Here is a 17,671-nt window from a genome sequence, read left to right on the forward strand (position 1 = left end):
TACCACATGTAATACCACACGCAGTATCACACGCAGTACATGACGTAGTACCACACGTAGTACCACACGCAGTACCTGACGTAGTACCACACGTAGTATCAGATGAAGTACCAGCTGTAGTACCAGTGTGTACCACACGTAGTACCACACGTAGTACCACACGTAGTACCACACGCAGTACCACACGTAGTACTACATGCAGTACCACACGTAGTACTACACGCAGTACCACGCATAGTACCACACGCAGTACCACATGCAGTACCACACGTAGTACCACGCATAGTACCACACGCAGTACCACGCGTAGTACCACACGTAGTACCACGCATAGTACCACACGTAGTACTACATGCAGTACCACATGTAGTACCAGATGAAGTACCACATGTAATACCACACGCAGTATCACACGCAGTACATGACGTAGTACCACACGTAGTACCACACGCAGTACCTGACGTAGTACCACACGTAGTATCAGATGAAGTACCAGCTGTAGTACCAGTGTGTACCACACGTAGTACCACACGTAGTACCATACGCAGTACCACACGCAGTACCACACGTAGTACCACACGTAGTACCACACGCAGTACCACACGCAGTACCACACGTAGTACCACACGCAGTATCACACGTAGTACCACACGCAGTACCACACATAGTACCACACGTAGTACCACACGCAGTACCACACGTAGTACTACATGCAGTACCACATATAGTACCAGATGAAGTACCACATGTAATACCACACGCAGTACCACACGCAGTACCTGACGTAGTACCACACGTAGTACCACACGTAGTACCAGATGAAGTACCAGCTGTAGTACCAGTGTGTACCACACGTAGTACCACACGTAGTACCACACGCAGTACCACACACAGTACCACACGTAGTACCACACACAGTACCACACGCAATACCACACGCAGTACCACACGCAGTACCACACATAGTACCACACGTAGTACCACACGTAGTACCAGATAAAGTACCACATGTAGTACCACACATAGTACCACACGCAGTACCACACGCAGTACCACACGTAGTACCACACGTAGTACCACACGCAGTACCACACGCAGTACCACACGCAGTACCACACGTAGTACCACGCGTAGTACCAGCTGTAGTACCAGCTATAGTACCAGCTGTAGTACCAGCTGTAGTACCAGCTGTAGTACCAGTGTGTACCTGCTATGTAGTTGATCCCACAGTCGATGACCACGGCTCCCTGCTTCACCCACTCTCCTCTCACCATCTCTGCTCTTCCCGCCCCCACCACCAGGATATCGGCTCGGCCCACCTGCAGACAGGAAACGCATCATCACACATACAGGAAGCGTTTACATTTGGGATAATAAAAGAAATCCTCACCATCCTCCTGAGGTGACGTCACCTGGTCAGGTAGGTCTGCGGTCTTTGAGTGACAGGTGGTCACGGTGGCGTGGTTCCACAGCAGCAGGTCATGCATCGGCGCTCCGACAATCTTACTGCGACCAATCACAACCGCGTGTTTCCCCACCACAGACACGCCTGCACAGGAACAGGAAGTCACAGGTGAGACGCGTAAAGTCCAACTAAACGCTTTGTCGCACTGAACGTGGCTCACGAAGCAGTCATGGTTAGTCAGCTGTTTACCACAAACTGTCAGTCCTTCATGTTGTGATAACGGTGTGATGCTACACATGTTCACACAGTCATCATCACCACATCACTGCAGTCGAGATTAAAGGGTTAAATTAACTGTGTGTGTTGTATTGTGTGTGTGACCTGTGTGTCTGATGAGCTCCATGCAGCCGCTGGGGGTGCAGGGGATGAAACAGTCCTTCAGGTCACCTCGAGACAACTTCCCTGCATTGACACAGCTCAGACTGCGCACACACACAGGTTTGTGTTACTATCTTTGCGGGGACAGGAACCCTACATTACATTTATTCCTTTAGCTGACGCTTTTATCCAAAGCGACTTACAATTGCTAAACATGCTATACATGTCGCACGCCTCTGGAGCAACGAGGGGTTAAGTGTTGCTCACCACAGTAGGGGATTGAACCCGGGTCTCTCACATTTCTCTCACACCAAAGGCAAGAATCTTATCCATTGCGCCATGGCCACCCCAACCCTAAAACCAAGTCTTGACCTTGAGCTGAGCTCTTTTAACTTGTGGGGTCCAGAATTTGGACCCTACAAGTAAATTTGAATCCTGGTTTTTGGACCCCATGAATACAGTAAAAGAAGCCCGCTGTAGATATAATCTGATTTAAGAGGATTATTCCATGTTGTTAAAGGTCAAAGCAGTTGGTCAGGAGGTTCAGAGGTTTATATCCAGGACAAACACAAACATGAAACCACAGAACAAAAACCCTCCAGGACGTGAAAAGAAAAGAAGAAGACAGACTTCCTGTGAGGACTCACCCATCCACGTCTTTCTCTGGAGAGACGGCGTTGGTGATGAGGTCGGTGTCGATGTGGTTAACGGAGTCCAGAGGCAGCTGGACGATCAGACCGTGGACGGACGGGTTCTCGTTGGCACACATGACGCTCTGCAGGACCTGCAGCACCACAGGAAACAGGAAACAGTCAGAGCGGCAGCTTCCGCCACGGCCGGCTGTCTTCGGGGTCGTCACACACCTCGTCCTGCGTCGCCGTCGTCGGCAGCCTCACGTGTTTCGCATCGATTCCAATCTGCAGACGAGAAACTGAAAGAGTTACCAAAGCTGCAGCAGTCAGCATCATTATGTCCCCTTTGTTTCACCGTTAAAGTGACCTTAGCCTCTTTTTATTCTGTGTCGGGTGCGACTTAACAAAACCAAGGAGGGTTGACACTTTTTATTTCTCATGAAAATAAATCACACATTTCAGAACTTTAATTCCTTCACTGCATTTGCAGGATTATTTTATTGGGCTACTTTTTTTCCTTATTGAACTCTAATATATTTACTCTAAGAGCCTGTCTGGAACTTTCCCAACGCACGCACAACAAAACAAAACATGCAAGAACTGAATCCCCCAGAAACATTGACAGCAGAGGAGCAACAGATTCCAGAATCCGTCTTCGGTGCACCTCACCTGGGCTGCAGCCTTCAGTTTGGTGCTGATGTACAGGTTGGAGTCGTCTCTGTCTCCCACCTGAAACACAGGTGAGCACCTTCAGGTTATCAGGAGGGGAAACAGGAAGTGAGAGCGCCCTAAATGTTGGTAATAATCACTCTGGGTCCTGGTTTCTCTCTTCAGACTGAGCTGCTGAGTCAACAGACCTGTAAGACGACCAGACTGGGTCTGAACCCTGAGAACCGGGTCCTCATGGTCTCCACCTCCTGCTTCAGCTTCTCCTTCACCAACCTGCTCACACACAGACCCGGATCAGTTCTTAAAGTGTTTAATCCCGGTCCCGTCCGGTCCCTCTGCAGGAACCGAGACAAACTGGTATGTGGACCGACTCACTTGGACGTCTTGATGCCAGAGACGACAGTTGTCATGGTGCGCCTGCTTCCTTGGAAACAAGAAGGCCGGAGGCGGAGTGGGAGGGCGAGCGAGGATAACATGACTGAGAAAGAGAGAGAGAGAGGGCGAGCATCAGGTAACATCACAGTGAGAAATAATGAATTATCTCTTAATGAGCTGCTGACCTGAAACAGACAGGAAGAGGACAATAAACTCTTTAAAGATCAATCAATAGGTTCTGATTTATTTTTTTTTTCCTGATATTTATTGATCAGTTAGTGTATTTAACAAATCTGATCGGCTCCTTTGTGGCCAAAAGTATGTGGACAGCTGATAATCCACGTGTCAATAAAATATCTGCTTGTTCAAAGTCCAGCGTTTCCCTCTGAGTGCAAAGTAGCTAATACTGAAGTACAAGTACCTCTTAAATACAATATCTGAGTAAATGAGCTACTTTTAACCACCGTAAACAAATGACACACACACATTTGAACTGACTTGATGTTAATGAAGCTCATCGAGCTGCTGGTTCAGCACGTTCTCAGCCCAACTCGTCACATATGGAAGCATCGCTTTTTAACAACTTCAACAATGTTTTTGCCCATGTAGGGCTCCACAGCTCCTCAGCCACCTCCTTACTCACTCAGACTTCTCTGTTATTATGTCCTACACCTGCTTTTAGGATTCATAAAGAACGCTACCCAGTTCTTTGAACTATGACGCTAAGGTGTTTTGACCATGTGTCCATATGTGACGATTTCAGAGTGAGAATGTGCTTATAAAATGTTTAGTAATATTATTACAAAACAGCTGAAGGTTGTAAAAACATTGACTTACAAACACAAATACTGTGAACTGGTTTTCTCAGCTCGTTACTAACTGATTTATAAATAAAGTTATGTTACTATAAAGACATAAATAAAGTTGTGTTACTATAGAGACAGCGTGCAGGGCGTTTTCACAGGGACACAGTTCAGTCATTAAACATGTTAATCATTAGAAACTAAAGACAGACTTTGTGTCTGTGAGCTCGGCTGTTTCTTCTTTAATAAACAAACACAAATCTGCCTGCAGCTTCGCTTCTTCGCCACGTCAACAGACAGCAGCCAGAAAGTTTCCCATGATTCATCTGTGCAGCTGCAACAGAGTTAATGTGGCTGCAAACAGACGAAGCGAAAGAAACAAGCAGCAGCAGCAACAACAACTTACCTGAGAGACGAACAGAGTAGAACTGAACTCTGCAGGAGGGTGAGAGATCCTGTGATGTTTGATCAGCTGCTCCTGTGTGTGAGTGTCTGAGTGTATGGAAGCTCATTAATGACAAAATACTCAAACCAAACTGTAATGTTGATCATCCTGTAAGTGAAAAATAAAATCTATTCAGAAACTTCAGATTGTATTTGTCACAGGCCAGGTTTCCATTTGTGTGTAGTGCAAATCTTTTACCATTTCCAGAAAATTGGAAAAGAAAATGTGAATTCATGCATTTTGTCGCACTTTGCTTTTATCAACACAACAACTTTTCCAACCCGTTCTCACACTCAAGTCATCACATATGGACGCTTTGTCAAGACACATTGGCGTCACAGTTCAACGCACTGGGGGAAGCCCTGCAGCACCATTTATAAACGCCAAAGGTAAGTGTAGGATATTTAAAAGGAAAGTCCGATCAAAGAGCTGAATGAGTGGATCAGAAACCGGAATTTCACACTGGTGTTTGTTTAACATGTGAAACAAACAGTCAATGTTTTTATTATGTCAGTTGCGTAAGTTACACAAGTAACGTTACTTAACTTACGTACCGCAAAACTTCAAATAATAGCTGAGTCCGAAATAGCTTTCTGTCCCGTTTACTGGAATGGAACACATTTAAATATATACATAGACATATAAACGCAGGTCTCGATTAGAAGCCTGGTCAGGTTTTTACAATTATTGGGTATGCTTTTTTCCCATTACCTTGCTGCCTTCAAAATAAAAGCGCCTAAGCCATCTGTCAGAGCTATTTCAAATTAATAATTGGTAGTCAATATGTTATTTGATATATATAATTTTATACAATATTCATACTGGTTGAAATAAATAGTTTTATAGCAGCCTGTTCCACATCTTTGCTGAGCAACAGTTTTTTTGCAAATGGAATTAAAGGCCAGCCCCACATGGACAACTGTCCCAAATATATTCAGGGTCAATTCAGTGATTTTAACAAATATAAGCCCGGGCAATTAAAGTTTTACGGTAAGTTAAGTCACGTAAGTAATGTTATTTTAATCCAAACCTTGATGGTATTACAATTACAACATTTCACAACATTTACCACTAGTTTTATTTTGAAAGTCTAACCAGAATCAGACATTCTTTATTGATCCCTGAGTGGAAATTCTTCATCATAGTTGCTCACATTGCACATAAAAGTATTAAGGAATAGAAATAATAATAGAAATTTGGTAAAAACTTGGTAAAACACTTTAGGACCCGTGTCCCCCTCAGACTTCGCTATACTCTTCCCACCTCTGATCATTTGTATTATACAGAATAAACTGGTCCATGTGTTTAAGTGGATCCACAAGAAAACTCTCAAATATTATAAAAAGAATACTTGACTTCCTTAGCTCTGTCAGACTCAGTGTGTGATATTGGTTGTTCATTTCTCACCGTGTCAGATCTTTGCCTTTTAATCCAGGACTGGATTTTGGCCTCTGTTCCCCACCAAAGTCCGGATCTTCGTCGCAGAGTTTGAGGTGGAAAATGTATGTAGAAAAATTTTATAAATTACAGCAAACTGTTTGTGAGTAAATTCAATTAATTCAGAACAGAGCAGTGTGTTCAGAGAGTCTGACCAGGAGGAATTATTGCTATCACCCAGTCAGCAGTCTGTGAAGTCTTTCTCAGCCCTGAGAGAAGCTGACAAAACAACCTCAGAGGTATTTATTGAATCAGAACAGGGGGCCCTCGAGTAGAGCTGAAACTCAGCCAAGCAGAAAATCCTTGAGCATAAGAACAGACATCACAAGTACACAAGGAGGAAGGATTCTATTTTAAGTACAAACATTCAAACAAGCTTTTTTGAGTTAGTATAACAGAGTGATACAAACAATAAATAGATAAAACAAAAGTCTGCAATGTCGTGTGTGTGTGTTTACTCCATGAAATATAGGACAGCTGATCAGCACCAACAACACACAAACTGTCCTAATTAGTCACAGTGATAATTAAATATTATTAAATATTTCAGATGTGAACTAATAATAATAATAATAATAATAATAATAATACAGTTTATTTATAGGTGCCTTTTAAAACACTCAGGGTCACCAACACTCAGTCTTTAAGTAGTATAAACATGGCAGAAACTAAAGTACAGGTACGTGCAGTGCAAATGTGACACCACAGCAGGACTGTTAAAAGGAAAACTTTGCTTTGAGTTCAGACTCAGTACGACTGTGTGTGTGTGTCAAGTTATCAGTGTTTTTGTTTTACTATTGTGGGGTTCAAAAATAGTTTTTTACTATACTTGTGGGACCGACCAACTTGTGGGGAACAAAATGCTTAGCACTTGCATGTAAGTGCATTACACATTAAATTTATTATTATTTATTATATAAATGCTGGACCCCACAAGTTGAAAGGGCTGTTTGAGGGTTTTAGGGTTCAGGTTAGAACGAGGTTCAGGTTAGAATGGGTTTCAGGTTAGAATGGGGTTCAGGTTAGGCAGGTAGCTGTGATAGTTGAGGATGAAGAGAATGCATAATGTCAATGACAAGTCCCCAAGAAGATAGTTAGACAAGTGTGTGTGTGTGTGTGTGTGCACGTCTTACTGAGGAGTTTCTGAGAGTTCAGTCTGAACTGAATCAAACCAGCAGAAGGATCCAGACTGATAGAAAGTAGGGAGGTCAAAGGTCAAACTGGAGGAGGAGGGACATCCTAAACTGCTCTCAGCCAATCAGATTCCAGACTGTCAGGGAGGAAAGAAGAAACAGCCCCTTGACAAGAAGGAACAGAAGGAGGAGGAGGAGTGTTCTTTATCTCTTCATTGAAACAACTGTACTTCTCTTTCATTAGATGTTGTTTTTAAATAAACAGTTTCATTCCGTCTGTTCAAACTGAGAGTCAGATTTATATGAAAGGCCGTTCAGGGTGAAAACACTGAAATACGGACTGACAATATGTTCACACTCACCACCTCCTCACACAGCAGGATGCAGGCTGCTTGTGTGTTTCTGAGTGTGTGCGTGTAAAATAATGTCAGTGTTTGATTGTAACAGGAAGTAACTGATGTGTTAAATATCCCTGGTTTGTTATTATGAGTGTGTTGTATTTCTAAGGTCTGCAGATAATTTCATGTTGCAGATCATAAAGTGAAGTGTTGTAGATTTAATTGTGTTCGACCTAATTTTATTTTTAAAGTTAGCAGAGGAAGTCGTGTTTTTTCCTGCATTTGACATGAATTTGCAAAATCTTCTATGAGGAAGGCATGACCCGCCCTACTGTGCCTCTGATTGGCTTAGTCTGATGATGATGAACAAGAACTTCTTGTTCTTTTAGCAAAGATTTGTCACCTTCAGATATTTCATACACTGCATTTCTTTGTCTGCTTAATCACATGAAACAACACAAATAAAATAGACAAATACGCCCAAACTTTGTAAAGTGTTTTTTCAAAGTTTTCACTTTGTAAAACAGCTTTCACTTTGTAGAAATGTCTTCTCTTTGTCAAAATATCCTCACCTTGTCAAATAAGTCCTCACTTTGAAATAGTGTTCTCAGTTTGTTGAAACGTCCCCGCTTTGTGAAAATGTCCTGATTTTGTCAAAATGTCCTTACTTTGTCAAAAATGTAATTTTGTAGAAATGGCATCACTTTGTAAAAACATCCACACTTTGTCAAATTGTCCTGTTTATGAAAATGTCCTGATTTTGTCAATGTCCTCGAATTGTCAAAAATGTCTTCATTTTGTAGAAATGTCCTCACTTTGTGAAAATGTCCTCACTTTGTTGAAACGTCCTCACTTTGTCGAAACATCCTTAATTTGTGAAAAATTCCACAAATGTGTAAAAAGGATCTAACAAATGTAATAAAACCCACAGTTTGACTGAACGCAAACTGCAAATGTGTTTTGTGGATATGATTTTACACATAACAAATGTAAAAAGACATTTGTGGAAAGTGAAATATTTGCACATCATAGTGAATATTCGTGGATTATTTTCAGTGGGTTACAAATGTTACAGTCCAATAAAATCTTCCATAGATCTGTTCATTTCTTTTCTGATTGATATTGCATTATTTAAACACAGTTAATATCATATGAGACTTTTTCTTTGTGGAGATCCACCTGACCCAAAGTGTACCTGAACTGCACGCACGCACGCACGCACGCACGCACGCACGCACGCACGCATGCATGCACAACAAGCTGCAGAATGAGGTTTGTCTTCTTCTTCATCTTCTTCATTCCTTTCCTTCCTGAGACTCAGTGTGACTCTCTGTTCAACTTGTTTCCTCGTCTCTTGAGACAAACGGAGTAAGGACTAATTTAAAACTTCCAAAGAAATAAAAAATAAATCTGCAGGTCAGAAATTAAATGTGCAGAATGTGTTTTTATATATTATATAAAATAATCCTTTTTGTAACACTGAACATTAAACACTGACGCAGAGAGTTAAACATGATGTATTTAGCAGGTAAATGTTGTTTGAGTCTCAGGTGTAAGTCACCTGAGTGCTGATAATCTGAGATCAGGTTTGTCAACAGGCAGAAGGAATGCAGCCGAACCACAGCATGACTCACTTCCTGTTCACCTGAGACACACCTGATCAAAGGCGACAGGTTCACTGAAAACCATGTAGGTCCAAGACTTTCAGCCTGGTTGAGATTCAGGGATCTGGTGTCTTTAATTGATCTATCTGGCTTTAAAATGGATCAGTTATCATAGTAATCAGTGCTTCCCAACCCGTGGTCCACAGGCCGAATTAGGCTGAATGAAAAAAAGGTCAGAGAATCACTAATGCAGAAAGAGAGCAAATAAGTTTGGAAATCCCTGATATCAGAAAGGTCAAAGATTAAATTGCAAACCTGAACACAAAGTTACAACCTTTCAGACATTAAATGAAAATATAAATTATAAAAAAGAACTTTGAATTTACAAACGATGAAACTAAAACACCATAAAGAAAAACCCAACCCTGAACGTGAAAGTTAGATATGCCAGTTTACAAAGAATTTAAATATGTCGTCAGTGACCGTTTCATCATGTTGGTGAAAATAATCTGGATCATCATCATCTTTCTAACCAAACATGAAAATAAACTCATTGACTCAGGTGACCTGTGAGGCTGCCTTACTTTATTATATCTGAGCCTAAAGAATAAAGAATACAGACAGCACCAATCAGAGAGACGTCAGAGCTTTAGAGATGTGAGTTATCAAACCCATTTATAATTAATATAATTACGACATTACCTGGTTCCCACACTTTGCCTCATTAATAACTAAGTGTTAATGCGTTTTAATGATAAGATGCTCAACCTGAACCATTTAAAAAAAAATTTTAAGTAAAACATTTAAACCTTTAAAAGTCTGAAGCTCTGACACATTAAACATGTTTGGTGTCATAGTTTAAAATAAATTCTGAATGCCTCTGAATGTTTCAGTGATACTCCCATGTGAACAGGTGAACAAACCGGTGGAACAAGTGAGTCCATGTGAACGCAGCTCAGGTGTGTCATCACCAGTCCAACAGGTCACTCCCCCTCCACCCCCGCAGGAGCCAGGCGGACCGGTCGGACCTCCACTCCTCCCTCAGTGAGGAGGTTCAGGTATAAATGAAGGATCCGGTCAGAGCTTCACAGCCCGGCGGACGCTGCTGATCCTCTTTGGTCTAGTGGTTCTCAACAGTTCAACAGTACTGAACCCATGTTTGTGAAATGTTTAGGACCACTGGATCAGAGTGAAGGAACTCTCATCTGGATGCTTCTCATCAGTCAGGAGACTCTGTGGAGCTCTTTACTTTGGATCTGACCCGGCAGCAGAACCTCAGGTGGGCTGAAAGGACCCTGATTGGACTGATTCCAGCTCAGACTCTGTTTTATTAACTCTTTAAAGGTTTCGCAGCTGTCTGACGGACGTCTTGTGTTTCATGATGCTGGCGTGTTTTCTCTCCTCAGCTTTGACTGTTTTTCTAGTGTTTAGTGTTTTTAGTATTTTATTCTTGTTTGAGGGCAGCTGGACACAAAGCTGCCGTCTCTTGACTTCGTCCCTTCAGACAGAGGAAGCTCAGTGATCAGGAGAAAGGTGTTTATTAGTATTGTTAGTGTGTGTATATTATAAGTGTGTGCTGTCTGTGTGTTTGTCTGAACTCACCCCTGTTTATATATTTATGTATTTTATATTTATCACATTGCTGTTAATTTAACATTAATTAATTATATTATGTACTATATTATATATGCTGGAGAGATTTTACAAAAATAAAATTTATTTAAATGCCATCACGGTTGATCTGCTGTAGTTTTTAATTACTAAATTTAAAATGAAGTTAAATCTGTGTTATTTTCTTAAAGATTGACCAACAGGATTCAAATGTGGGTTAAATCCTTGTCTCTGATTGGCTGTTCCTGCTTTTTTTTTGATCTTATGATTGATTTGATTTAAGAATACAATACATGCGTTTTCCTCCTCAATTGTTCTGTAAATAAAAGCAGTTGCTGAAATTGTTTCTCGTGTCAAATTTATGGTTCAGTTTTCAAAGGTTTTGATGGAGCTTAGTTTTCCTGAGCAGAAGGAAAAACAATAATACATAATTAAATACATAAATCAATACCTCCCAAAAGTCTGATCACTTTGTAATATATATACTGTGCTTGTAGTGAAAAGTAATAATATTTTAAAATTCAAAAGTGTAGTGTATAATGTAATGCAATATAATAATAATAATAATTATTATATATATATATATATATATATATATATATAATTAGTTAGGATTTAACAATTCAACATATTCACAAATAAAGCCATTTTCTGATATTAAACAGCTATAAGCTAGTTTCAGATAATAGTACACTATTTAGGATAATATTGATTCCAGTTAGATGAAATAGCAGTTTAATTTTTGTCGGTTGTTTTCATTCATTAAATCCTCATTGAACAACAAGTTCAATGTTTTTTTCACGTGACTTTTCCGTACAGGGGATTAATAAAGAAATATCTTATTATGAAAGTTTGCTGTAGCCTTCGTCCTTTTTTAAGGTTGTGGTCAGTTCATTAGAAGTGACACCGACAAGCAACTTTATACAACTGAATATGTGCAACTGAGCTTCTCCCTCTTCTTTGTCTGCTGACAGAGTTAGTTAGTTAGTTAGTTAGTTAGGACCTTAACTGCATTCTGGAAAATATTCAGTTCCACCACAGAGGGTTAAAAACAATACGGGACAATAGATGAGACAAACAGCAAACACACAGTTTGAGTGGACAAGGTGATTTAAAAACACTCGTCCGCAGCTAAGTCAACAATGTGACTTTAAAACAGACAGCAAGCTGCAGAATAAGGTCCGTCTTCTTTTTCTGCTTCATTCCTGTCGTTCCTGAGTCTCTGAGATTCTTGCTGTTCAACCTGTTTCCTCGTCTCTCGAGATGTGTTGAGGTTATGGTTCAGTTTCCAACAAATAAATAAATACCCTCAAAAGTCTGATGTCTTTGTAATAAATATACGGTATTCCCCATTCACATGTTGGCATGTGTAAACCCCCCCCTTCGCCAAAGGACAGTTACACTGACTGGGTTTCTGCCACAGGTTAGACCGGTTTTGACGTCACTCTGATGTTTTTTAGACTCTGAAGTTATGAGGCTGTGACGGCGTCCTCAGATCAGATCCACACAGACACCAGGACTGAAGAGGAAGAAAAGAGCAGCTTCTTCTCTCCCAGTGTTTCCTCCACACATGAAGGTGCAAAGTGTCTGTAAGTCGACCTGAAGTGGGTTCAGCAGGTGAGAATCCGACCAAATGTCTGATAATCAGGATCACTTTGATCACATTGTGCTGGATCACTGTTTAACTGGACAGTAGAAATGCTTCTTGATGCTGATTGGCTGTTTCTAAATATCTCTTTGAAATCTGCTGCAGAATTTCTCTCCGAGTTAAAGAACAATGATTTCAGAAAGATTTCCCTGTAATATTGTTCATGTTTCTCAAGTAGAATCAGCAGCAGTCTGATTGTAGTCTGAGCTCACATCATTAGTGAAACATGTAGGGTGTGTCTCTCATTTAAAGACTTGAAGACACAGACCTTAATTTTCTCTTGGCACCCAGAAAACCGCCAAATGCAGTTTATTCTTCAGCATATAACAAGCGTTCAGTGTTTAGACTTTCTAACTAATTTAAATTCTAAAGTGTCCTGAGATGTAAAGCTTGTTGTAATGAATGAGTGCAGCTCTCTCAGCATGTTGTTGTGTTTGTGTGAAAGTGTGGGCTCTGCTATGAATCAGTGTGAGGACAGAGAGGAGGGAGTCCCTCCCTCTAAAAGCACTCTGTGTGGGGAACATGACAGCCAGACCAAAGCTCAGAGTTGAGATGAGGATCTCTAACTGTCCAGGACTCAAATCACTCCACCATCATTATTCACTCTCAAAGCTCTCTGTGTGTGTTGTGTTGAAGCCCAGAGCAGCAGCAGGGACCAGACTCTGCTGGACCTGGACCTGGACCTGGACCTGGATCCAGCTGTGTGTCTGTGAAGAGTGATCGGTCTATGGAGCCTCCTCTTGCTTTTAAAGGACAATGCGGGTGAATAAAATTTAGTTCTGAGCTGCCCACAGTAAAGTTGCAGCCAGACAGACAAATTAAATTCTGCTAGTAACCAGCTATGCTCCTCCAAGTGGTTGCTTTTTAATGTACCCAGGGTTTTGACAGATCTGGGGAAAACTGCATTGTCATACTATGCACCCTGGGCATGGAATAATTTGCAAAAAGATCTTCAATTGGAAACATGAATATCCATTGATAGATTTAAGAGTGTCATAAAGAATATGGTGAAGGAGGCATGTGGTTGTTTTTCTTGAGAGGCATTTTTTGTGAATTTTGTCATGTTGTATATGTAGCAATTTAATATGTTGTGTTTATGTATTGCTGCTACCTTGGCCAGGTCTCTCTGGTAAAAGAGATTTTTGATCTTAATGAGACTTCCTGGTAAAATAAAGGTAAAAATAAATAAAAAATTAAACAACTGAAAGTCACTTTAAAGCTGTGTAACGCTGAAAAGCTGCAGGTTCAGCTGACAACTCACTACCAGAGACACCAACACATAAATATATCTATTAAATCTGCTTTGAGGACACAACTGACTTGTCAGTTGTTTGTTCAGGATCCATGAGCAGAGACCTGGACCTGAACCCAGCTGTGTGTCTGTGAAGAGTCTATGGAGCCTCCTCTTCTTTTCAAAGGACAATGCAGGTGAATAAAATTTAGTTCTGAGCTGCCCACAGTTAAGCTGCAGCCAGACAGACAAATTCAATTCTGCTAAATTCTAGTAACCAGCTACGCTCCTCCAAGTGGTTGCTTTTTAATGTACCCAGGGTTTTGACAAATCTGGGGAAAACTGCATTTTCATACTATGCACCCTGGGCATGGAATAATTTGCAAAAAGATCTGAAATTGGAAACATGAATATCCATTGATAAATTTAAGAGTCTGATAAAGTTTTTCTTGAGAGGCCATTATGTTGAACAGATGTTTTTTTTTTTTTTGTCCAGTTGTATATGTAGCATTTTAATATGTTGTGTTTATGTATGGCTGCTACCTTGGCCAGGTCTCTCTGGTAAAGAGATTTTTGATCTCAATGGGACTTCCTGGTAAAATAAAGGTAATAAAAAAAACAAACAACTGAAAGTCTCTATAAAACTCTAACGCACAGAAACTGCAGATTCAGCTGACAACTCACTACTAGAGACACCAACACATAAATATTTCTATTAAATCTGCTTTGAGGACACATTTGACCTGTCAGTTCTTTGTTCATACCAGGATCCATGAGCAGAGACCTGAACCCAGCTGTGTGTCCATGAAGAGTGACCAGTCCATGGGCAGACCTATTGAGTTGAAAGATGGACAGCATTCTGATAGTCAAGGGTAAGAATTTAAAGTGGGATTTATTTTTGTGTATCAGTATTAAAATATTTGAACCTCAAAATTTTTCAGCAGCGTTTTATCTCAGAACCTGGGCATTTATCAGTGTTGTGTTTCTATCAGGATCCAACAGCAGAGTCCAGTCTACCCTGCACCCAACTGTGTTTCCATGAAAAGTGACCACTTCATCCGTTTCTATTCCAAGATACAAGAAAAGCATTTTGACAAGTAATTGACTTTTTGCATAAATTGATAATTTAATATTTCTAAACAGCATTTTACCCAGAAATAATTATGATAAAGATGTTAGCATTTTTCAATGTGTATGAGGATCTGTTTCTACCAGGATCCACAAGATATAACACCTCACATATTTTACTGTTTGCCATTATATGTATCATCATATGTCTTCACAGAGTTAAGCGGCAGGGCTCAAAGGATCCCAGAGGTCAATCTGCTCAGCAGCATCAAGCACACCTGGACTCCATATTCATGGTGTGTAAATGTACAAACAGAGCTAATACTGCTAATTTTCTTTTATCAGGTGGCAGCAGAAACAGTTTGTGTTCAGTAGCAAGTGTCCATGTTAGAGTGAGAGGAAGTGCTTGCCTCACGCCTGCGCAGCACAAATCATCGGAAGATAGACTGATCCTCGCTGTTTGTGAGTTTCCAGAATCTATTACTGTTTACTAAATAGGACATCAACAGGAGGGAATTCACATGACAGAGCATCCCGTCCAGGCAGAACAGATTGAGCTGGCAGATGGTGTGCAGGTTGCAGAGCGAGGCAGGCAGGCAGAGACCACAGATAACTTGTTAATCTTAGCAGGCAGGGGAAAACACACACAGATTAGACACAAGGGAAATCACAACAAGAAAACAAAAAAGGTTGTCACAAAGGTAAACATCTGATCTGGCAAATATGGATGGATCTGTCACTAGGGTCACGATGTGTCGGTAGATTAACAGTTGAGGCCCCAAAGTACGAAATAAAGAACTGAGAGATGGTTTATATACTGTTTAATTCTTCCCTTTGTAGTAACACATATACAGATATCCAGTAGTCATGCAGTAACAGCTGCGTGTTTGTCTAGTTGTGGTTTCTTTAAAGAGGAAGAATAACAAAATACAACTGAATGGAAGAAAACACAATTTCCTCCATATGCAGTAAAATGTACTGTAATATTACATATCCTAATACAAACAATAATCAGGAATTATATGAATATTACTACATGTCTGCCAAAACTAACAATTTTCACGTGTTACGGTTCTGGAGAGGTTGGTGTGTGCATTCTTTGTTGTATCTTTGGTTTGTTTTACTTCCTTTGTTCACTGATTGTCTAATTTATCCTTTTACACCGAGTCTACTCCATAGCCATGTTGTGAGCATTTATTTTTATATCAAAATGAAGGCTGGGGGATTTTCTATGTTTGATAGAAAGGACTTCCTACCTTTTGGTTTAGCCCTCCACTAACTTCAGTGGGTGTAATATGGTAATCAAGAGTCTCTTCTAGAATTTAAAAATGTTATAAAACTGAATGGCTCAAATTCTGATAGTGGAATGAGTCATTTCATGGGGGTTGTGACACTCGAAAAACATTTCAGTTCAGGCAGGCAATGAAGTCAAACTCAGCTCATTCCAGCATGTCAGCTGATAGCAGCCATCTTCAGCAGTCGCTGAGAACAAGTCGCACTCCGCCTGCACTGAAAGTATAATGGAAATATCAGCATGAATCCATTTGTTTTAAACCGAGGCTTCTTACTACAATTGTATGTGACTACTTGACAAAGCAAAATTTATCTAAAAAGTGTAAAACACAGAAAGTAATCAAATAACTACAATTAAATTTCACTCCCTTATACACCTAATTACACATATGGTAACAGTACTTATTAACATCAACTTGGAACTTTGGGGATTTGCTACATGTGTTCTTTATCAACAGTTCCTCATTATGTTGATAAAAAATCTAATCTGGCAAGCATTATGTTCACTTCAAAACAACTTTCCTGTTGTAAATTAGTGTATAAACATATTTCTACGAGACAGGGCAGTCCACAAAGTAAGTCTCCATGCTGCACTCTGCAGACCAGCAGGCTGTCACAGATGATCTGATGTTGACTTCTACCAGTTCAACTTTACATTTTCTTCTGTTCTAGCTGCTCCAGGAAAACATTGTCAGTTTTGTGAAGAACGAGGTGAAGAAGTTCCAGAGAGTTCTGAGTCCAGATTACCCAGAATGCTTAGAGAGTCAGAGGGAGGATGAGGAGGTGTTGGACGGTGAGGAGGAGGAGCAGAGGAGGAGCAGCAGAGAGGCATTTCTGAAGATCACACTGCACTTCCTGAGGAGAATGAAGCAGGAGGAGCTGGCTGAGCGTCTGCAGAGCAGTAAGAGGATTTGAACAGATTTAACATGATGGAAAGAGGAAATGGAGGCAACATGGGAGAAGTTTCCATTTCAAACTCTGCTGTTAATATGATGCACACATTTGGATCAGATCCATGAATTCTTCTGGGCTGAAACTCAGAAACTGTTCACAGCTGATTACATTACATTTATTCATTTAGCTGATGCTTTCATGCAAAGCGACTTACAATTGCTAATTATGTCAGAGATTGCACACCTCTGGAGCAACTAGGGGTTAAATGTCTTGCTCAGGGACACATTGGTGGACGTGTCACAGTGGAGAGTTGAACACCAAAGGCATGCGTCTAATCGACTACAGCCTCACCACCAATTGATGAGCTGAAGAGATTTCATGGAGGAGGAAAATAAATACCATCTTGATAAAGTTTACATTTATCAGATTTACTGTAGCATCCACTTATTAATCACATTTCTTGTTTCCTTCATTCAGGAACTATTGCTGCAGTGTGCCGACGTAAACTCAAGTCTAACCTGAAGAAGAAGTTCCAGTGTGTGTTTGAGGGGATTGCTAAAGCAGGAAACCCAACCCTTCTGAACCAGATCTACACAGAGCTCTACATCACAGAGGGAGGGACTGCAGAGGTCAATGATGAACATGAGGTCAGACAGATTGAAACAGCATCCAGGAAACCAGACAGACCAGAAACAACCATCAGACGA

General features: G+C 40.6%; 1 protein-coding gene and 1 pseudogene across 11 annotated transcripts in view; one reads left to right on the forward strand and one right to left on the reverse strand.

Annotated features, from left to right (window-relative positions):
• The window catches only part of mthfd1a (methylenetetrahydrofolate dehydrogenase (NADP+ dependent) 1a, methenyltetrahydrofolate cyclohydrolase, formyltetrahydrofolate synthetase), a 7,867-nt gene extending 1,656 nt beyond the window's left edge, over positions 1–6,211 (reverse strand). For 5 of the 11 annotated variants that reach the window (XM_046059966.1, XM_046059963.1, XM_046059964.1 and 2 more), the window contains exons 1-10: positions 6,115–6,211; positions 4,669–4,815; positions 3,460–3,562; positions 3,273–3,357; positions 3,085–3,144; positions 2,647–2,700; positions 2,431–2,567; positions 1,787–1,887; positions 1,413–1,549; positions 1,208–1,319 (exon numbers count right to left, since the gene is read on the reverse strand). In XM_046059966.1, coding sequence (XP_045915922.1) covers positions 1,208–1,319; positions 1,413–1,549; positions 1,787–1,887; positions 2,431–2,567; positions 2,647–2,700; positions 3,085–3,144; positions 3,273–3,357; positions 3,460–3,562; positions 4,669–4,774 — 895 coding nt within the window. In that variant the 5' untranslated portion in view covers positions 4,775–4,815; positions 6,115–6,211. Of the gene's footprint in view, positions 1–1,207; positions 1,320–1,390; positions 1,550–1,786; positions 1,888–2,430; positions 2,568–2,646; positions 2,701–3,084; positions 3,145–3,272; positions 3,358–3,459; positions 3,563–4,668; positions 4,816–6,114 lie in introns of all 11 variants that reach the window. The other 6 variants (XM_046059958.1, XM_046059957.1, XM_046059960.1 and 3 more) reach the window with 2 other exon arrangements.
• Positions 6,212–6,802: 591 nt separating this feature from the next.
• LOC123977517 overlaps positions 6,803–17,671 on the forward strand; it is an 80,467-nt pseudogene continuing 69,598 nt past the window's right edge.

This window comes from Micropterus dolomieu, linkage group LG10 (assembly GCF_021292245.1).
Source record: "Micropterus dolomieu isolate WLL.071019.BEF.003 ecotype Adirondacks linkage group LG10, ASM2129224v1, whole genome shotgun sequence".
Classification (NCBI taxonomy): Eukaryota; Metazoa; Chordata; class Actinopteri; order Centrarchiformes; family Centrarchidae; genus Micropterus; species Micropterus dolomieu.